The sequence below is a fragment of the Falco cherrug genome, chromosome 1, assembly GCF_023634085.1.
Source record: "Falco cherrug isolate bFalChe1 chromosome 1, bFalChe1.pri, whole genome shotgun sequence".
Taxonomy (NCBI): Eukaryota; Metazoa; Chordata; class Aves; order Falconiformes; family Falconidae; genus Falco; species Falco cherrug.
The window spans coordinates 109,822,031-109,844,516 of record NC_073697.1 but is presented as its reverse complement, the minus strand read 5'-3'; the positions used below and the strand labels follow the sequence as shown (position 1 = coordinate 109,844,516).

The 22,486-nt window shown below is 48.2% G+C and overlaps 1 protein-coding gene across 2 annotated transcripts in view; it reads right to left on the bottom strand.

The window, feature by feature from the left end:
* RPH3AL (rabphilin 3A like (without C2 domains)) overlaps positions 1 to 22,171 on the bottom strand; it is a 43,716-nt gene extending 21,545 nt beyond the window's left edge. The window contains exons 1-5 of one of the 2 annotated variants that reach the window (XM_055726100.1): positions 21,990 to 22,171; positions 14,004 to 14,115; positions 12,547 to 12,690; positions 10,396 to 10,525; positions 6,177 to 6,263 (exon numbers count right to left, since the gene is read on the bottom strand). In XM_055726100.1, coding sequence (XP_055582075.1) covers positions 6,177 to 6,263; positions 10,396 to 10,525; positions 12,547 to 12,690; positions 14,004 to 14,080 — 438 coding nt within the window. In that variant the 5' untranslated portion in view covers positions 14,081 to 14,115; positions 21,990 to 22,171. The remainder of the gene's footprint in view (positions 1 to 6,176; positions 6,264 to 10,395; positions 10,526 to 12,546; positions 12,691 to 14,003; positions 14,116 to 21,989) is intronic. The other variant, XM_005439725.3, reaches the window with a different exon arrangement.
* Positions 22,172 to 22,486: the final 315 nt, after the last annotated feature.

Genomic DNA, 22,486 nt, shown 5'->3' with positions numbered 1-22,486 from the left:
TTCCGCAAGAGGGAAAGCCAGCCCCTTCCAGTCTCACGCAACAACCCAATTTTACGTAACATTGATTGTGCTTCAGTGCTTGATGCTTGACAGAGAGGACTAAAGATCTGTATCTGCATTATCTCAGATCAGGACATGGTGGCCCAGCAGGTGGCTCAGGACAGAGCAGCCACACCATCGTTCACCAGCAGTGACTGTCCCGGCTCACTGTGCTCAAAATGGCCCAGCCAAACACAATCAAAATCCACACTAAATACTGACTGCCTTCAGGATCCTGTCCTTCTGCCTCCCCTGACACCTAAACTACCCTAAAGCTAAGGGGGCAGGACACAGGGGAGAAGAGCTACTTTAGTAACATACTCCCTTTTTTTATTACTTCAAACCAATTTAATGGCCATGGCAAGTCCAGAGAGCTCAATACTTTTTATAACCCTGATAATATTCCTATTAAATTTGCACCAAGCCGTCATTGCAGTTACAGGATGAGCCAGTCAGAAGTAGATGCGTATTTTTATCTAGCACATTCAAGTGCAGTCTGTAAATGGGACCTAATGGAGAATCACTGGGCCCTGGTGAAAAGCATGTTACTGCTTAACTTCTCTGTCCTCCTTCTCTGAACATACAAGTGCTAAAACAAGCTCCTAAACAGAGAAAACATTAGGACTTGCTGATGAAGGGACAGGATCACAGCTGAAGGAATCGTAACAAACAAATGCAGTCCCCCCCGAGTTTGCTTCACCAAACCACAAGTCCCCTAAACAGAGATGCTTAGAAAGGATCTTTGCTGCAAAACCACATTTTGCTCTACCACCTACTGCTTGCCACTCAGTAGCTGTTCTCATTCTGCAGCCCCCTTCCTTCGCAGCAGCCCAGGCTGGGCAAGAGGAAAACAGCTACCTTTAGCTTCTCATGCTGACACCAGCATTATTCACGCAACTTCCCAGCAGCCCAGGGGAGCAGGTTCTTGTGGGATACAATGCTTAACAAAAGGCACCTGCAAATGCAACCACCCCAGGAGGACTTCATTGCCTTTGCCCTCACGCAGCACATGCCCACATGCTCACTTTGTCCCAGCTCTCCACCATGGTTCTGGCACGCTGCAAACCACTGGCAGGGAGAAAGAGCAAACGCTCTTCAGCTTTGTTATTTGCATTCATCTGCTTTTCCATAACACAGAGATTTCCAATTACATTATTTACAGCAATCTGTTGTCAACTCCCACATTCAGCACTTGAGGATGAAGAAAATTAAAAGGCAGTGAAATTGCTATTCGTAGCTTTGTTTCCGGAATAGCAAAATCTATCACACCTCTGACCCCAACGTTTCTCAAGCTGCAATGGCTGCCAGCCTTCAATGATTTATCATTCCACTCTCAATCAGGCCTCTTTTTTTCCTTGTGGGTCTATTCTAGAGGACACTATTTTGAGTCTAACCACTTGCTACCACCCCCAAAATAATATGGCAGGCTATTGATGAGTTCTTTGAATTGCAAACAGGTGCACATCACTTCAATTCAATCCAGAGTCACCCAAAATAAACACTCCATCAGTACGGTATTTTGCCAAGAAATCATCATGCCAGGCAGGAATAACCCTGGCCTATGGTGGTTTATGATGTTCAAAACGGTATGAGTGTACATCTGAAAAGGGAAGCCCTGGGGGCAAAAGGGGAGGACACAATTCCATTCCTCCAGCACAGTAATCTTCTTCCTCTGCATGGTTTATTGCGATAAACCAAGAAATGCAGCCAGCCATGAAAATGCCGTTTAGCGAAGGAGAAGAAATTAACGGTAAAGTGAAGCAGAGGGGGCAAATTAAAACTTTAACAGGTCCCTGATAGCTGACACTCTCTTTCATATTCAATGGGGTTTAAAAAAAGCTGTCTCCCCCCACCCTACTTAAACTGTTTTCATTATCACTACAATTTTGGATGTGTCAATTCAAATGTAAATGTGCATGAATGCTTCCAAGAGGATTTTAATTACGATGATAGCATCGCTAATTACAGATTAAAAAAAAAAATATGTAATGTGGCAGTTCAGGAAGGTGCTTTGCAGAACCTGGTGGTATCACTCAAAACAAGGCTATGCAGAGAGTTAAACTAGGCAGGGATTTGACAAAACACAGCAGGTCCCATTTCCCTTTCAAGCCAGGAGGCGACAGGGGGACTTCAGCTACACTCGACTAATTCAACATGGGCATTGCTGCCCAAGCTATCAAAGCTCACGTGCTCTGCCAGAGGCCTGGCAGCAGGGAATCATTCCAGCTGTATACATGCCCACCACAGCTCCTCCCAGGCAAGTTTTGCTCCTCTGACAGCTGCTGCAATAAGCCCATTTTGCTGGAGGACTTGCTCCCTTTCTGCACTGTTATTTCTGTGGGTGCATCAGTGCATCACTGCTTCACGGCCACGTTAGCAAACAGGCTCACTGCAAACCTGTGCCAATGTCTGCTGCAGTAGACATCAGCACCCTGATCATGCCACGGGATTTCATACACATGCAGAAATAGGACTGCCCCAAGGAGGATCAGCCCTCCACATTCACTCTCCATAAAGGCAATGCAAGACACAAAGCCAAGAAAGGCAACGCAGCACATGGAAGAGGGCAGAAGGAAGGGATATTCTTGCCCTCCAAAGTGTATGAAAGCTTGACCAAATTTGCTTCAACGCTTGCTTGCAGGAACAATAAACATGATCCACACTTGGTTTAATTCCACTGCCCTCAGAAGACATTGCAAAGAAAAACATCCACAAAATCCTTGAAGAACAGAAACAGGGTTTCAGATGCCTTGGCAAACAGCTAGGACAAGTGGTACTTCCAACAAGCCAGTTCTGGCCTGAAGCAGGTGAGGTCTATCTTATTGCAGGATGAAGAGATGCACTTATGATGTAGGGGTCCTTGGGGATGTCCTCTTTGCCAGTAGGAACATCCAGGCTCTGTCAGGTCCCAGCCGTGTTATAACACAGTACGTTCCTCCCAGCACCTCTCTGGCACCTTGGAGACCCTCACTCTGCCTGTACACATCATGCTTGGCAGCTTGAGTGCTGCCAAACACTCTGTTTTGCTTCTGGATGACTGGGACACAAGCAGCAGGCAGAATCCATTAATCACCTCCACTCTCCAGAAATAAGACAGTGTCAGAGCAACTTGTTCCTCATTGCTATGCAGCACAGCCTTCCCAGTGGAGGTTTTCAAGGAAACAGAAAGCAGCAAAGAACATTTCTGAATAGCTGAGGCCAGGATTCCCAAAGGGGTCTATGGACACCAAGCATTCGACTCCAACTGAAAAACTGGTGTAAATGATAGCTTGTTACTTTGGTCTTCATTTTCACCCAGGCATACTGATGATTTAATTGTAACTGAAGCCAGCACAGATTCTGCCCACAGAGCAAAAGGGAGAGACAACTACATGTCACTACATTTATGCTACTTTAAATCAAGCCTATAGGGATAAATAATGACAAGGAAGATAGAGGGATGAAAGCTTTAGCATGTATGAATAAAGCTGCACACTGTAGCTGTTAGCTAGTATATAGGAATGTCCAACCACACTATCCTGGCTGGAGATCCTGGTGAGCCACAAGACTCACGTGCTCACTCAGCACGTGGCAGAGGCTAAAGGGGACAATTACAGTCCTAGGCTCCTGTTCCAGCCAGATGACACTTATTAACTCTAGCCAATATCACTTAGTCCATCCAGGTTTCCAAATGACCTCCCTTTCTCCCTTCAGTGCCTGACAGTCTCTCACTAACAGAGTTGAGAGCTTCATAAATATCACGCCCAAATAGCTTGAGCGGTGGCTCAGAAAATCAGATGGCATTCAACGCACTGATGTGGAGGGAATCACCCAGCTTGGAAACACCTGCTGGGGGGCAGCACTCTGGACCAACATCAAACAACTCGCCCACTAGAGCTGGCCAAGTTTAGGGGCCCAACAACTTGGAAGGTGTTGCCAGAGCTCTGTGGCCTGGGACAAGCCTACTTTAAGCATGTGTTTCATTGGCATGGACTAAAGGAGAACCTTGCTCAGTCACACTGAACAGTGAAAAGGGAAGAGAAGGGTGATACTGACTTGTTACTGCATTGCACAACTCAAAGTGCTTCAGTGCATTCCTGAAGCTCCCTGCCTGGATCCCAGGAAATAAAAGGGGGCTGATACCTACTCACCATGCAGGGAATTCAGAGGTTAGACAGAAATGAGAATATCTGATCCCAAAGAGCAGACATCCATCTGCACTCATTGACAGCAAATATAACCTTCAGCAAGGAACATGTCCAAATGGGTTTGGTCCAGAGCAGATGGCAAGACAAGACAGATCCAGATCACAGAGACAGTAACAAGGAACTAGTTGTGAACACAAGCCCTTAAAAGAAACCTGGCAATTTAGTGCATGCCCTGTAATATCACAACAGCTGAACCAGCTTCAAGCATTGCACTATACCAGTCATCAGCCTGAGGCCTAAGAGTCTCATCTCTTTCTCACACACTTAGGGAAGACATGATCAAAGCCGCTTTCCAGGCATTTATTCTGATATTGCCTCAACTTCCTTGCCCTAGCTGACATGGCTCAAAGCTTCTGCTAACTCTCAATGCTTCCCTGCCTTCCCCCAAAAAAGCTGAGCATGTGGGAAGACAGACTGGCTGCATGTCCACGCTATGACCCTTCCAGCCTTCTGGTCAGGGTACCAGCACCACTGCAAACAAGAAAGGACACAGGCTTGAACTGACCTTGAAGAGAATCAAAACAAAAATGAGGCTTAGGGTTGGGAGGTAACATAAGGCTATTTTTTAGTTAGTCTAAGAAGGAAAGTTCCATCCATTTTCATTAGGGAAGCACTTTGGCCGTATCTCAGGTTTCACAGAGAGAGAGAACTCTGAAGGTTACCGTACCCTCATATACTGGCCACACGTAACACTTACTGGACAGGTTAATATTCTTCTCTGTCCAGTGACCACAGTTCCTCTTTATAAGCAGCAGGAAAAAAACCCTTACAATTATACAGTATGAGATGAGGGGGAAAAATACCGAAATAAAAGAAATAAAGTAAATTTTAGTCCCACACCCGTCTCCCTGCAGAACACAGAAAATACCTTGACCTGCCTCACTCTCCATTTTGGTACCTCCATCTGGAATTCAAAACATCTGGATGATTCAGCGTATCACTTTATTAGCAATATCCAAGGAGCTGTAATGCTCTCTTCCAGCCCTATCCACACCCACACTGCTGCTCAAATATTAAAAGACCAGCAGCATCCATGTACACCTCATCTTACCTGAACATGAACTTTGCAAGTGCTCCCACACAAATAACCCCCTCCTACGTAAAATCTAAGCAATGCTAAGTTTCCACAACTAACATAAAAAAAATTCAGCATCTCAAAAGCCTGCACAAATGTTCTCACTACACTTCAAAAACTGATTTAGCAGAGCACCCAGGTTTCACAGTTGGTTGCAGTGGTCAGAAATAGCTGCACTGGATTGATGTTCAAGGACCACAAGCAAAAGCCCAAAATAAATTGATGGGAACAAGAGAAAATCCTTCTGTAATCACAGAACAAATTCATTGACTTCACTGTGGAGCAGTGAGCCCGGATGTTGGTGGATGCTAGCTGGCAGACAAGAACTAAGGCAGGCCATCACTTTTTGCAGTGTAAAGTCAAGGATGAAGGACATAAAAATTTAGAGACCTGCATTAGAAGTCTTACACACTGGCAAGTTATAGGATTTTGCAGGCAGGGAGGAAAACAGACTTAAAAGCTGCAATCCTAGTTATTTTTAGAGGGACAAATATTGCAGCTATGCTCTAGATCCCTCCAGCTGTATTAAAGAACCAATGTTAGCCAGGTTTATTTGCCAAAGAGCTAGGAGGGAAGGAGCACAGTAGCTGAAGGTACCAGTCTCTTTATGACCATAGCTAGAGAAATGCCACAAAGCCATAGAGGTTGCAAGGGCTTTTGTGGTTTTTTTTCCCTCCGCCCCCTCATAAACCAAAGTTGCCACTGCTGTGTGTATTCATTGAGCCTGCCTGGCTTCTAGCCAAGCCTCCCAAACCTCACCCCCAGGCTCCCCTCCAAGTGCTCAGGCACAGAGAAAAGCCCACCCACACTCAGCACAGGCTTGGGGCAGGTAGATGCATGCTGCTGAGCCCCATCTCTCCATAGTTGTATTTTACCTCTCTCTGTTCACTGCAGATCTTGCACAGCCAAAGAGGACGTTTCTGGGCTCCAAAGGTTTCTATTCCACACTTGGTGCAAACTTTCTGAAACAAGGAGAGAGAAAAAAAAAGGAAAGAAAAAAATAGATGGCATTAGCAACTCCTCACAGCCATACAGCCCTTGGAAAAGAGAAGGTTGAGAAGCATCTGTCCCAACAGTTCTATTTTGCTTTCCTTAAAAACCTAAACATGGCACAATTTTCTTATTTATCCTGGAGGACCACTGATCACAGGAAGCTGCTGCAGGCCTATACGGACATGAGACAAAGACAGATCTACAACACATCCTTGACTCCAGGGCAAGAAGAGAACCAGACAGGGCAATCAAACCCCAAAACCAACAGGCATATTTCCAGAGCGTTTTTTTTTATTCCTCTAAATCCTAAAACCCAATCACTGTGCCATGGAAAGCAGCTGTAGCCAAGTACAAAACAAGCATGAGTTTGTGCAAGACTGGAAATCCTCTCCTCCTTTCCCTCACATACGTAGTCTTAAACCCCATGGCCTCCCCTCCATTTCAGCATGCACTCACAGCTATTGATTTGTGGCTCCTTAGGCAGCAGGCACAACCATGCCTACATGCACATTTCCGGAGCAGAATACTTGATAGCACCGCACAGCCTCTATTGCTGCACAAGGGAACTTTCATGTCTCCGCTGGCATTACAAGCCATTTACAACCTGAATCACCTAATATTATATAATGAAGCTGATGTATATCAGGCTTGGCTTACAGCTTGAATGAGAAATTGCATGAATTCTTTGATCCTCACAGAGCAAAAGCTACTCACAAGAGGGCCCTGGAGAGCAAAACCTTGCTTAGAGAGACATGTGAATTTAATCTCCCCAGATAAGGTTTTACATATCCCCCTAACCAGGCTGCTCCTCCTCTGAGCCAGGAGGTCTGTGTCCAGGAATGAAGGTCTGTGGTTCACTTAGCCCTCAGTGCCCATGGCTGGAAGGGGAGGAGAGCAGCAGAACAATGGTACCTGAGGCAATGGTTTCATTGCATGAATAAACACACCCAACTACTTTGGTTAGTGCTGTCCAGAGGCAGGTCTGTCCCTGACTCATGCTGCACAGAAAGCAGGAGGCGGCATCAGCAGCCCCAAAGAGGCTGGTACTCCTCTCCATCTATCTGTTCCTGTCCTCACCCTCATCCTCCCAGAGAAATAAGGAACAACCTATTGGGTCTGGTACATCAGTACTCAACATGGTGCTACCCAAGCGAAGGGGAACTGCAGATGCAGTTAGCAGATACCACCTGAACTACCCCAAATTCTCCCTCCCTCACCCCAAAATCTGAGGGAGCAACTCAAGTCTTAAATACCCTCAAAGATCCCAGTCCCCACGCATATAGCACATTCAAACACTCCCTCTAGTGGAAGATTCCAAGTGATTTTATTCCTAGACATAAATTTTTAAAGTTTCAATAAAACTCAGGACCTTCCTCCTCCCCTTCTCTGCAGGCCAACTGGAAAATTGAGCATCACTCACAACCCCTCAAAAGATGACATAAAAATCAAGGACATTAAACTCAGCCCCATTCCTCATTAAATACAAGATAAAGCACTTTCCTACTTCTACTTCACCTTTTATACATAATACTGATACCCTCCGCATTGTAAATACATATTATGCTTTGCCTAACTCCTGCTGTTGCTAACACATCTGGATTTGCATACATCTTTGTCTTGCCATAATGCATTTATTTCTATGCTAATAAAAATATTAAAAACATTCTTTATAAAACAGAAAGTGGCACTTAAGAAAATCCATCAGGATACAAGAAATACAGAACCTCTATTCAGCAGAAAGGACTTGCTGAAGCTAAGTTCTTTGCTACGTTTCAGATGCATCATTACAACTACTCCTGTTTTAATAACTTTTTAATTTTAGATATAAATATATATATAAAGTATAAATAAATATATAAATAAAAACACACTTTTAATAACCCCTGAATTAAACAGTCTGCAGTGAGATGGTTACAGAGCAATGTTAGCAAGAAAAATGTGAACTTTAAAAATCCCTAATTCCCTGACAAGTCATTGCTTACTGCATACAGCACTGCACAAGTGATGGATATCCCCGGATGAAAGGGAACAAGTAACGGTCCATTCTGTGTGCTCTGCCAAAAGGTTGACTGCTCCCTGAGTTCACCCCACAACATTAAAAGGCAGCAAGGGGAGAAGCCCAGGGCACCCAGTCAGCATTGTCCTAAGCCTGCACACGCTAAAAGTGCTGCAAAATGCACACTGGAAAAGTAGGGCCTCACCTTAAATCAACCTGGATATGAATGCTCCTGAACTGCCCAACAGACTCCAGACAAAAAGGGAATAAACGTTTAAACAAATAAACAAACCAGCCCTTCTCTGGAGTTTGCTGGTCACAGCCTTCCTGGACCCTTGGGCTCATGCCACCCCAATAGCTTCGGGGTTACTACCTATAACTGCAAATGGACAGGGCAGGGAAGTGTCTGAATCAGCTTTTGCCTCCCCATTAGTGTATGGGGCTCACAGGAAGGAGGTTAAAAAGCACTGTGGCAATTTGACCTAGCTGGCTTTGGACAAGGTGAAAGCAGAATTGCCAAGGGAAAAAGACAAGAACACAGCACATCCTGTTGTTCTGCATGCTTGAAATGCAGGAAACAGCTAGCCGTCTCCTGTCTGCCATCCAGCCCCATTATTCTCCACAGGCGCATGTGGGCAAAGCCCGCGCTCCTCTCCCAGAGAGCTGCCCTGTAGCTCCCATTCAAACCAGACCTTTCACTTCCCAATACCTCACCCTGCTTCCTTCCCCATTCCTTCCTAAAAAGCTACCTTCTCCCTAGCTTAGGACCCAGGGGTTCAAAGATTTGTGTTTTCTTTCCCAGTCGCTGCCTTACAAGCAATCTTCTGCATAACCCCTGCTTCAGTCAAGCTACTTCTGCAAATTCGATCCAGTGGAGAAACTCACTCAACAACAAAGCCAGCACAGCTCAAAGCAGCTCCCTGCCCATTGAGCACATGTAGAGGCACACTGGGACCTCGGTTCTGACTGCAAGGGGCACACACTTTCCCTCCCTCTCTTAAACGAGCTCAAAGCTCAGCAGTGCTGTAGCCAACTGTGGACCAGTGCAGGCTCAGCCTGGTGGCCTGCACTGCATGAGAACTGCATCTCACAAACTCCAGCAATGCCAGCACAAAAGGTTCTCCATCATGGCCTGCATGGCTGCTTAACCACAGAGGTGCACCACTCCGCAGTAAAGGAACAGGTTTTACTCAGTGGGGTCCTGTAGGCTCCATGGGACATCTCCTCAGCAACAAGGTGGGTGACATCAGCAAGTGTGTCCTTGGATCTAGTACCCACCAGTGACATAGTCAGCACAAGCTGCTCCCTTCTGCTCCACCACCACCAAGTCAGGAACACTCCTGCTCCCAGCAGGTAGCCTCACCTCTCCCCAGGCAACACACTGTGGCAGTCACTTACAGAGGTGTCTCCCCAGGGAAAGATGGGCTTCAAGTGAAGGAAAAACAGCCTCCCAGCAGAGGGAGGATAAAGTGGTTGCCTTGGAGATCATCATTTCCACAGCAATAGAGATTAACCCCTTGGCTGCAGAATCTAGACAAGAAACAATCGCCCCCCAGGGCACTGGCAGAACCAGCAGCCTCCCCGAAAACTGATGCTGCCTTTCAAACAGCACCCATGCAGTCCTGCCAACACCACACACACACAGGCAGTCACTGATGCACAGGCTAATTTCTGTACCAGTTGGAAAACTTACACTGGTTTGGAACTTGAAGACAGACTTGAGTCCTCTGAAGAGAGGTGTTACTGGAAGGTCTAAAGACAGACCTTGCAGTAAACAATAGTAAAACGGAGACTTTTTAATGAATTGTCTCTGATGGCTGTGCATTTCTGCCCCTTCTCCTACTCTGTAAACCTGAAGTGGGAGATCCAGAGGGGGCTGATGTACCCCATCTCAGTACTAAGTGAAGTTCAGGCACTTTAGGATCCTGAGGAATAAGATAACCAGTATGTGAGAGAAAACCTAATGATCTGACAGCACCGACCTAGACAAGAGGGGCTAAGGTAAGTTAAGTCTGCAGAGCTATTTAAGTTCCAAGAGGCCTGGCAGCCTTTCCTAGACAGGTCTGCTACCAGGAACCAGCAGGAACCTGTGTGACCAAACTCACCTTTTTGCAATCCTGACAAAATACTGATGTGCTACCCAGTAGCCCGAGCAGTTCACCGCAGAGCAGACACTGGGAGAGGCCATTCCCCATCGCGTTCTTTCTCATGTTCTCCAGCCGCTCCACCAGGCCCCTGCAGGGGAAGAGGCAGAGCAGAGGTCACAGCACTCACCTTGGAAACTGAAGCACACAGTATTGAGGCATGCTGAAAATGTGCAGAAGTGTGCTCCAAACCCAACCTACCTTTACTTCTGTTCAGTTTTGTGCCCCTTGCTGGGACCATATGTACCTTCACTTCAGTCTCTGCACTCATTGTCTCCTGTCAGATGGTTCTTGGTCTTCAAGGGATACAAACCCAGGGGATGCTCACCAAGCCCAGAATAATCAAAACTACAAACACCACTGAGAGGCCTGACTCAACTAGTGGGTGTAAGGCAGACAGCTCACAAGAAGGGCTTGATCCTACACCCTTCAGGAGCATGTTGTGTCACTGGGGCCACAGTCTCAGCACAATGATTTCCTGCCTGTAGAGCAGGAAAAGCCTTAGCACTCGAATCAGGGCAAGTCAGACAGCACCAGGAAAGGGCAGAGGAGTTAGACCTGCCAAGCCCTGCTCCATTTTTACATATACTCCCTGAAAGCAGCACTGCAGGCACATGACCTGCCCACATCCCATTAGAAGCAGGAAGGTCCAGACTGAAGCCATCAGACCAAAATGAGCCCAGCAGCAGTACAGGAATGCCAGTAACTACTCCTTGCTTTGTTCAACAGCCCGCTTGGAAGACAGGAAACACATATCACGTATGTATGCACAATGTCCGCAGCAGCAGGACTACGAAAGGGAAGGAAGGCAGGATAAGCAATTAAAATGCAGGATGTGGAGAGCATGCAGAGCAAGGCTGCTGTCATGAGATCACTGCCTGGCAATCTTCAGGCATCCATTTGTAGAAGGAGACTATAACAGCCAGGCCATTTATCAGAGGCAGCGACCAGCTGCAGCCATGTGTGTGCATGCGGCTCAGGGAAGAAACGCAATCCTACTGCCCATGCAACCCCGTTCTCATTAGCACTAATGTCCCATCAACCAAGTCCCATACTGAGAGGAAGGCAAGGTCTGTTTGAAAGAGGTACTGCCTACGGTGATGAGGTCAGACAGCACAGCCAGGCTGAGCCATCATTACCGAATCTGTGATCCTTGACTTCAGCACAAGAGAAGTCCCAGGAGTTAACAAAGGCATTTCAAAGAATGCTTCGGCACAGGAACAGCAAGGGTCTCACTTTCTGCAGCTACACCAACAACCGCACAGGAACGATCAGCCCCTCGGGGTCACTGGTTGCTTCTGGGGCTGCTGGGGTCTCCCATATATCACACAAACATCACCGTCAGTTCTTGCTAGCACTCCCTAACGTGCACTGCACAGGGACAGAGCAAAGCGCAGGGGCAGGAAGCTAGGCCTGCTGGACACAGGCTGGGAGCCACCGGGGTTTCCTGCCTTATGAACATGAAACATTGCTGGGAAATGCTGCAGGTCTGCCAAACTCTCCAGCTTTAAAGTCAGGCACTGTAGGATGACCACAGAAACAGCTGAGGCCAGACCTCCAACGGGACTGAAAGCAAATGGAAATCTGCAGCAGCAAAACGATGCCCGTAAATTAAATAACCCAAGCTAGCAAACCCCTTCCAGAGGCCTCAGCCAACTAGAAAATGAACTCATTCACTGCTCCAGGCAAAGTCCCAGGGGGCTGCCGCAGACAAGGGAAAACCTAACTGTGCTGCCAGCAGTGGTTTCTGAGCCATGCCGTCCACTAGCAGTGGGTGCAGCTGCACAGCTCGGCATCTTCCCCAGCCTCTTCCAGAGCCACTGGGGCAGCTGCCTGAGAGCACAGGCTGTATTTCCAGGGACTGTGTCAGTGGCTGCAACCACAGCAAGGCTCAAAGAAGGCATGAGAAAGGCCTGACACATGGAGAAAAGGAAAACATCACAGCCTTCCAAATGTTCATCACCTCCAAACAAGCAACATGGGAGGGGAAAATAACTGATCTAAGGCACGCTCTGACTGATGGAGGCTGAGCTCAGGCAGCTGGGAGAGCCACTCCTCTGTCTGTGCTGACCTTTCCTTCTGAGGGAAGGGGACAAATGAACGTGACTGTACCCGATGCGCTGCTGCTCTATTATGTCCAATTTCTCCGCCTTGCGGATGACTTCTAGAATGACTTCAAGTTCCTGTGGGCTCAGAGCCTGCATCTTCCTCTGCTTCTCAGTCTGGAACGTGTGCACTGACCAGCCCGTCTGGAGCCTGTGGGAGGGGGGGGAGAGAAGAATTAAGCTGTGAAAGGAAAGCACAAAACCCCTGCCCTGCCTCACAGGCCAAAGCAGGAGTCTCTTCTCACTGACCAGATCACCACATCACTGAGTGCTGCACTGTCTCTCCCTGCCCTTTCTGCTCCAGTCTGTAATTTACCACTCCATGTTCTCACTCCCGTTTGGCGCTGCCAATAAAGGAAACTAGTACACCTAGGGCTGGCTATCCTGGGAGTACTATTGCAGAGGTGCATGCTGATGCCAGACACCAGAAATGCCAACAGCAGACTCCCGAACACAGGGATTACCTGCACCCTTCTCCCTCCAGATCACACGTTTCTAAGGTACTCAGTTCAAACACACAAATGACCAGGCACACTTGGAAATATAAAACTTGGCAACTTCCTCCTTTGGTCTAATGCAGGCCCACAAAAGGACTTCAGCAAGCCACTTCCCTCTATGCCTCACATACAGCAGCTGACATTTCTCCTTAGCTCACTTGGGGACAGGCAGGAGCTTTCACAGCTCAATTAATTACCATTCAGTAGGGGTTTAGAGGTCACTGGATAAAGTCACAGCTGCTAGCAGAATGCAGGGCACTATCAGACACAGCTGTCTTAATGAGGCTTTCAGGTGAAGGCTGGGGAAGTGGCAGTGGTGTGCACTGTTCACAGTCAGACAGTCCCCTCAGATACAGGGTGACCTCCTGTTTTTTAACACTCTACAGCAGGCGGACCCCAGAGGTTCAGACAAGGGCAGAGGTGGCCACGGCACAGTACTGGCTGCCACAGAATGAAAGCACCCAAGAAACAAATGTAACTCTAGTGCTTGACTCATCTCCATCCCTTTTGTCTTCAGGTTATGCAGTAATTTAACTTCAGAGGAAAATAAGATCAAATGACAAGTTCCTAAAACAAAAGAATGCTGGCAGCTGGGGGATGTTATCAATTATATTTAGGGTGCTGCAGAGATATGAGCCTGACTCCAAGCCCTTACTCTCACTTAGGGGAGAACTGGTGGGAGGGATGGACTTCCACTACACCCTAGACCACACATCAGCCCCGCTGCAAACTCCACTGCAGGCTGGCAGCACCAAGCAGCTGCCAAGCACCAAGCCTTAGATTAGCAGGCTCCTGTCCCACCCAAGCAGCACACTTCCAGGGTACAGAGGGGTCTGTGTGACAGGCAAATTCCAGCCTCCCAGCTGGGCTGTGGATGAGGCCAGTGGCCCCGTGCTACACACAGATACCAGGAAACCATACAGGCCAGAGGTGAGGCTGGAAGGAGAGGAGGGTGGTGAGGACTCACTTGGCACGCAGTGCCAGCTGCCGGTCGTTGGGGCACACCCACTGGCCCGTCCCACTGCCAAAAATCATGTCAGCCATGGCACCAGGCTGGGGAGGAGGGGCAAGGATCACACCTGTAAGAAGAAAACACCAGTATTGAGCATAGCTGCCACTCCATCCTCAAGAAAGCACAGGGCAGCACTCAGCACAGACTCATTAACCAACCCAAAGGGCCACTCTTCTGGCAAGCAAAATATAAGTGATCTGCTGGCATCGCACACAGTGGAATTAGACAGATTCTCACCCACAGACAGCGATAAAAACATACCATCATCCTCATAAAATACCTCCAAATACCCTGAAGCCAATAAATTCTTTCAAATATCCTGAAGCCCATAAATACCTTCAAATAACTTGAAGACAAGGCTGAAGTTTAGATTTTATGGTACACTGAAAAGGAGCCAGAGACTCTTTATCAGTTCTGATTTTTCATTTCAAACTAGAGAAGAGCATTGTTTGTAAGAATAATCTCTGCCCCATCACCTCTAAAGCCCCAATGCTGCAGTACTGACTGACACGAGAAAGCCACTCTAAAGGACACAAAGAAGCTAGTCGCTTTTTTTACCTCTTAATGGGGTAACAAACAAAAACCCACGCGACAATCAGCATGAATAGTGGCAAGTCATTTCGTTCATTAAAACGGCCTCCATAATAGCCTGATATTTATAACTACAGCCTACAATAGCAGCTTGTTTGCATTCTCTGATGTTTAAGACAGCACCTCTTGCAGCAGATCTCCTGCTGCAGCTCCTGTAACCAGCATGGTCACACCAGTGATTCCTTGTGTTCAGTGACAATTTCACTGTGAACTGATCAGCAGAGGCAGCAATAGCCAGTTTCCATACACTCATGGGAGAAACAGAGAAACGCATCCCCAAAAGAGACTTTGCAGCTAAGCAGTTCTGAGTCCTACCAGCAGCTCAGACGAACAGAAAGCACCACGGGACAGGGGCAGCCAAAGATTTCAGTGGAGCAAAACTAGTCTTGATGTACCAAGCTTTTCTCCAGCTGGATTCGCTCACCAGAAGAGCAAGCATCTCACAAGCCCCAGTGCATAAATTTTCAGGTATTATACCTACCCTCCCCAGAGGGTAAGTTTTTTGTCAGCTTTGAAACCATACCTGCTGGGCAACGGTAACATGTTTAATGCTCTTTGGCAAACACCAATCAGATACAACACCAGGCAAGATGTATCACCTGCCAACTGTGCAGTAGTTCCCAAGAAAACACATGTGGTAGTCTCAAACCACAGCACACTTACTGCAGCAGTGCCTGTGGTTCAGCACGCTGCACCTATGCTTGCTGTCTATTGCCGACACACAGAGCTTTCTGCTCCTGTGCCAGGCAGAGAGGCATCACTGGCTGGATGGCCTTGGCCCTCTTACACAGGCAGGCACATAGTTTGTGCAAATTGATCTCTCTCTTCAAGTGCTGAGCTCACAGGGACCACACACACCACTCACCCCCCAGCACAGAAACACTAACCCATGTTAGAGAACTGATAGCTATCTCCTGCCAAACTCCACCTCAGCCTTGACAGCCAAAACAGTTACAAACTACGAACCAGTTCCCTCCCCTCTAACCATTCAATTTCTAGAGTCTGAAAACTCAGCAGTTAGAACAGGCAGGAGAGAAGAGGAAGAATTCCACAGGAAGCACAGATTTCTTTCTGTGCAAGGGTACAGATGGATAAAAAGGGTGGAGGTTGTAACAATTCAACATAATGCTCAGCAGCACTGTCCACCTGTACAGCAAAGTGAGCCATGGAGGGGATGGGAGGCTACAGAAAAGGTTTGGCAGATAAAGACAGTTGAGACAGGAAGGAAGACAGCAATTTTTTTAAACCTGTACTACATTAGTTAAGGTGATCACTTTTGAAATGGATCATCCCTAGAAGAAATTTCTGAACCTGGCATCTTCAATTTACCAGCTACTTTCCCTGCTTTGCCCAGTGCCACACATACTGTGGGTTTGCATTTCCATTTTGTCCCAGAACACCTCCTGTTCTTTTCCATCTTCTTAATGATTGCAGGCGAGGAGAGAACGAAGTCCCCACACATGTCCCACAGCAGCTCGCACACAGGGGAGCAATCAGGCACTAACAGCAAAGGAATACAGAAGCTTCCACCCCCCACGCCAGTGTTAGAAGCAGAAAGAAGCTACAATTTCACACAGAACAGCTGACCTGGGATTTTCCAGACATTTTCCAAGCCTGTGATGTGTTGTTACAGGACTATATGTACATGTACCCCCACACACAAATGCATACATTAAATTACTCTTCAGATACACCACTCACTCTTTTCTCCCACTCACATACACCTGAAGAATAGCACAGCCCACACACTCCACGTCCACTGGCAAGGCTCAATACATGCAACCATATCGATCTGACCAGCACTTGGAAGCTGTGGCATTTTTAGCATAAAAGCTAGAGCTGGAGATGAACTCTACGCCAAGGTCAGGGCAGAGGAGTTTGCCAGCAGCTGTGCTTTCAGGCTGGAAAGCTGTGCTGAATACATCTGCCCCTTCTCAGCAGAGCTTTATCTGCTCTAACAGAGCTGAAGGCAAGTTAGAATAGAGCACATCAGCTACACGTTTTTCTCAGGAGAGACCTAAACACATTCTCCAGCCTCATACCACAGTGCACTTTTCTCAGCATGACTGAACAAAAACAAGCAATGTCATGCTCTTTTGCCTCTTGTTACCCAGCATATGCTTTCTGTTCTCCACCACTCCCTAAGTAGCATCTACAAAGAGAGAAGGAACACAGAACGCAGCCTAGAGATCCATCATATCCCAAAACAGTCTTTAGATTACTCCTTGTATTTACAGGAGAATTTTCTTCTGGCAGCATTGGGTATCTGCTGCTCCCTCTGATGTAAACTGGCATTGCAGGTGGCTTTGCACCTTTGCCTCTGAAAAAAAGCCTGGTGTGGTCTGACACAACTACCTCAGAGAAGCAAACAAGAATGACATGGGACTGCAGGCCACAGTCTGCTGGGGTGGAAACAGGAGCACTAGCAGGACTGGAGGGAAAGGAATATCTTGCATGGCCACCGGAATGATGCCAGAGAAACGGTATGAGTATCTGGAAGGCATGAAGCATCCTCCCTCTTATCTCTGTACAGGACAAAAAGTACGGTGAAATCAGTCTCATCAGAAACACCAAGATAGCAAAACCACGCCAGCCCAGGGAGTCGTTTCTATGGGCTGTGGTGAAACATCCCTCTCTTGCCATCAGCCTCTACTCCATACTCGCTCAAAAATACTCCAGTTAACACCCACCTCACTGAGCCACCCCCTCCCAGTCCTCTGCTCCTCTCAACAAGCTAACAAACGGCAGAAGCAGTCAGTCTCTAGCATCAAGAGAAAGCCACAGCTCTTGGCCCACCTGCAAGTATACTGCATACAGAATAATGGGGAAGTACAAGTACTTAGTGTTACAGAAAGAAAACCTCCCACTCCAAGATTCTGATTTTTACTTGAATTAAAAATTAAAAGGGAGCTCTTATAGACACTCTACCACCTGCTTTAAAAACACTCCACCTGTTTGTTCCTCTCCTATGATGAAGGAAGTCATATGAAACAAAACCTCATTAAATCTAATTCCACCTGGCTGCCCCTGGCACAGAAGCTAAGGGGAGGGCTGCAAGAAAGGAGCACTGCCCTGCAGCAAGCAAACCCCTTGCATGGGGCCAGGAGCATTTCAGAGGATGCAGAACTGAGCACATCCCTGCCTGCAGCTCTGATGTAGCACTGCCTCTGCTGTTTCCCTGACGAGACTTGGACTCCTGCAGCCAGAGAACAAAGCACCCGAGACTTCAGTCTGCAAGAGAGATGTCTTCCAGTGGGATCAGAGTCAAGGGAACAGTGGCAGGGTCACACTGTTGATTTGGCCCCACTTCACTGCAGACTGACCACAGGACAACAAAGTGAGCAGGATCTTTCCCACCAGACAGTCCCCATGTGGCCTGGAGGATGAAGGTGGGCTGCAGCCAGCTGTGGGGTGGCACATCCTCCAGGCACAGGCTGGGGAGAGGCAAATGCCCTACACCCTACTACACCACCAAACTGCACAGCCATGGATCCTGCAGCAGGCACATCTTCCCAAAGCAGTAGCAGAACAGCAGTGGGAAGTGCTTCCGGATGTACTCCTGCTCCGCATTCCAACAGCCTGTACATTCAGCACCAACTACAACTGGTGGCCGCAATGGCAGAAGGTTGCCATGTTGGCACGTCCCATATCTAGCCCTGGCTGACAGCAGTACACAGGCACAGCCCTTTGACACGATGCTCTCCAAGGAATTTCAGGCTCTTCTCTGAAGAAAGGCCAGTTTTGTCAGCAGAACAGCAACATCATTTATGTCTACCTTAACAACAGATCACAGTTGTTGTAGGTCATGCCAGAGGTCCAGTGAGCACAGCACCTGCTACCTGACGAGCTCCAAGAGCAGATGCTTAAAGAAGAGTATAAGAACAGAGCACAACACAGCAATACCCTCCCAGCCTCCAGAGATTCCTAGATCATGTACTCCCTGAGCCTGGCTGTAGCTCTGTATTTAACACCCTCAACGTTTTTCTGTCCCAAATTTACCAGCCTGCTTTTTCAGCTCACGTACACTTTTAGCATCATCTTGCTACACCAAGTCCCTTCCCCACTCCTCCACCTCAAACATTTTGACTTTATCTTGACTACATCAAAGTTAAAACTGCAGGGTCTTGTTGACATTGAGGTGGTCACTGCAGTAGAAAACACCTCCTCATGGCAGCAAAAGCACAGTCTGCACGAGCCCTCCTGCAGCTGGGCTGACTACAGGTGCCCACAAAGCATTATTCATTGGAGCCCTGCAAATACAAAAATGTCCTAAACAGGCCCATAAGGAGCTCTCCAGTCAGCTTTCAATTGCCTGGTTATTTCAGCTAAGCAGCTCATGCCTATATTAATTTTTTTTAATAGGCAATTAATTAAGCTTTTTTTTTTAAATACTTCATTTAAAAAATAAAAATTAAACAGTTGGCCAGAGATGAGTTTCCAATTCCCAAGCTGAGCTGTGCCGGTGTAATTAACTCTCCTGCTTCGAGGGCATAGCCACCTCCAGGACTCCCAGCTTGCACCAGGTACTGTGCTGGCCTGTTTTTCCTTTTAGCTGCTGCTCCCTCAAAGAGGCAGTGTAATTACTCTTTGCTCCGAACACCAGACCCCATTATCCCTGGGAAACCTTAGCAACTAAGTGAGTGTTTGCTCTTGTTGCTATGACAGAGGATAAATGACTAGCAGAAACAGATAAGGTTAACCCAGTCTCTGCCTCCCACCCACCACCAGCCAGTCCCTTTTCCTCCCAGACACTAGTTGGGCAGCAGGGAGACAAGTATGAGCAGGCAGAGAAAGGCTATTTAGTCCAGACACAACTTTTCCTCTCATGTTTTTAAGATTGTAGTGCCACAGTTGCGTTCTAAAGCACAAGACTGCTTTAAAGTGACAGAATAACCCTTGGGGCTGTAGAAGCACGGCAGAAGGCACACACTTGACTTTCAAGATACAGCCAAGTCTCAGAGCCAGAGAAGGGGAGTAACTATGCCGGTACAAGTGCTGGCCTAAATCAGGGCTTTGTTAAAGTTTTTCTCACACACAAACCACTTCAGACTGCCCCTTCACACCTACATTTAGCAGTCTGTCTGCCATTCCTGTGGCAAAGGAGCATGCTGTAAGCATCAACGTTTTATAGGGGCTAAGCAGGCAGGCAGAACAGACACAGCGGACCCAAGCAATCCTCGCCACCTTCCTGCTCCCAGCTCTCAGAAAGGCAGAAAGCTGGGCCAGCACACAGGGGCACAGCTGAGCAACGACCTTTTACCATTTCGTACTTTGACAAACCCCCACAACAGTGCAAACTCTTAGCAGCAGATAGAGAGCCGAGCAACACAGGGAATCCAATATGATCAGACTTGACTTGCAGCTCTGAAGTTTGGGCCAACAGAGACAAGGAAAACACAATGTCCAAATATACACCACAAAGCCTTGGCAAGCTTTGGCACAACTTAAGCAGCCAGTAAGATAGACTTTCTCCAGTCTGTCTCCCTTTTAACGCAACACCATGAAAGCTCAATGCACCAGTGCCAGCAAAATAGGGAAAATCTCAGAGCTGTGCATTCAGATCTGGTTGGCCCAGCCTGAATCAAAAACAAACTGGCTGTAGCACACAGAAAGTGAGAGGTGTCATTATCACATAAAGCCAAGCTGGAAAAGGAGCAAGTGAGGATGAGGTTTGGGAGGAAAATATGGCAGGTTCCCATGCACTAGAGCTGCTTCCCAATCCTAGCAGCAGTGGCAAGAAGCCTAACTACTTTTAAGACAGAGCTTGTTAAAGAGCTTATAAAATACAGTGCCCTGGAGATCCACACCAGTCCTATGAGTAGGAAGATAAAATCAGCTCTACAGGAAAACTGACATACAGTACCAACAATCCTGTATTAATGAGAGGCACTTAATAGCATGACTACTTGATATATGGTAAGCTATAAAGAATCAGGTTTTCCCCAAGCAAAGCAGTCTTCTGGCTCCCCAGCACCCTGTGATGCTGAGGAGGAAAGCCAGCACTGTTGTACCTGCCAAGGTGTATCTTTATTTATCAGACTTTGGCCCTATTTCCTTCTGATCTCCAGCCAGGCAGGTGCCCTTGTGTAAAGTGAATAATTCATGAAGACAGCAGGCTCTTTCTGACTCACTTTCTGCGGCAGGTTGATCTGGCATAGGCCTAGGAGAGGCAAATTAGCATTTAAATGGCCAATTAGAGAGACTCATTTCACTATTCTGATATGCTAAAAAGTTCAGGAGGCCTTCTTTGGCTAAGGTTGGCAGGGGTGGAATAGGCACCTCCCAGCCTCCAGAGAAGCATCAAGTTTCTTAGAAAGAATTGGACATAGCAGGGAAGTACTGAGCACGGGCCAGTGTTTGTCAAGGAATCCTTTGCAGGAGAACTGCATGCCAGCCTATTTCACTGGTAACCTCAAGTGAACCAGGAAAAGCACAGTTCACGGCCAGCAGAGAAACATTGCTGAGCAGCCTGATTCCAGGCCTTGCCAAAAACTCACTGTCCAGGGCAGCTCTGAGCCACAGGCCTGCCATCACATCTGGAGGATGAAATATCCTTTCTCAGCATCCTTAAGCTACAGTATTCATTTCAGGCATCCCAGGAAGCCTTTCAACAACACACAAACATGGCCAGCAGTAACTCCAAGGCCTTTACCATCCTGTATCACCCTGATCATTGCTGATATGAGCAAAAAGAAAGCCGTGGGCTTTGACCAGGCCGAGGAACACCTGACCCAAGCTGCAGCAGATTAAGACCACTGGGGATGGGCACAGCATGTCAATCTTACTTGCACATACAACAGCACCCATCACTCCATGTCAGAGCACACAAAGAACCACGACAATCCATCCTCTGCAAGATGCACACTGTGGTTCCCACTACACAACATGCACAAACCCAACAGCTCTCTAAAGCACACTGGGCCTGAAATTCTTTTCAGCGGAGCATGTCACTTAACTTTTCACTTCTGGCTCGCTTCCCCCCCTCACCTCTCTCACATTGTGTTACCTTCACGAGGCTTAACTCCACCTAAATTCAGCCAAGTTCACCTTGCTGTGTTTCTGGACTGCTTTCAGCAGCACTTTTTAGATAGGACTCTCACACCAGTGGAGCTCCAGCTCTGGCTGCCCCAGCCCCCCCCAAAAGCTGCTCCCCCATCCCAGCTCGCCGGGGGAAGGGGCTGTACCCCACGGGCCCCACACACGGCCGTTTTCCCGCAGTTGTCCTGGCAGCCTCTACGTACCAACACCTAAAACTCTGCTTGAAACTCCGCACGAAGCGGCCGTGCGCCCTGCCGGCAGGGGCCTGCACCACCCGCTCCCTGCGGCGCAGCGTCCCCACCACGCACTCACCTGCCCTCCGGCCTCGCCCCACTCGCTCACCCGGCCTCGCTGCCCCGGCAAAACTCGCGGCCGGCTCCACCACGGGCCACGCTGGGACGCGACGCAGAGCCGCTCCCCCCCGCCGCCGGGACAACGCGGAAACGGAGCGCACCTGCGCTGCGCCGCGCCGCCGCCTCCGCCAGCCCCGGCGGCACCGCCCGCGCCCCCGCCGGCCCGGGCACCCCCTGGCGGCGCCGCGCCGCACACGCCCCGCCAGCGCCGGCCGCCGAGGCCCACAGCGGAGCCGCCCGGTGGGGCTGCGGGCCGCTGGGACCGGCCGGCCGCGCCCGGGAGCCCCAGAGCAGAATAACAACCCACTGGAAAAAAAACAACCCACCAAAACAAACTAGGAACAAGGAAAGCCCGTACCGAAATAAACCTCAAACCAACAAAACAAAACAAACAACGAAAGAAGGAAAACAAACCATAACACAAACCTATCCAAACAAAGCAAGCCCCCAGCAACT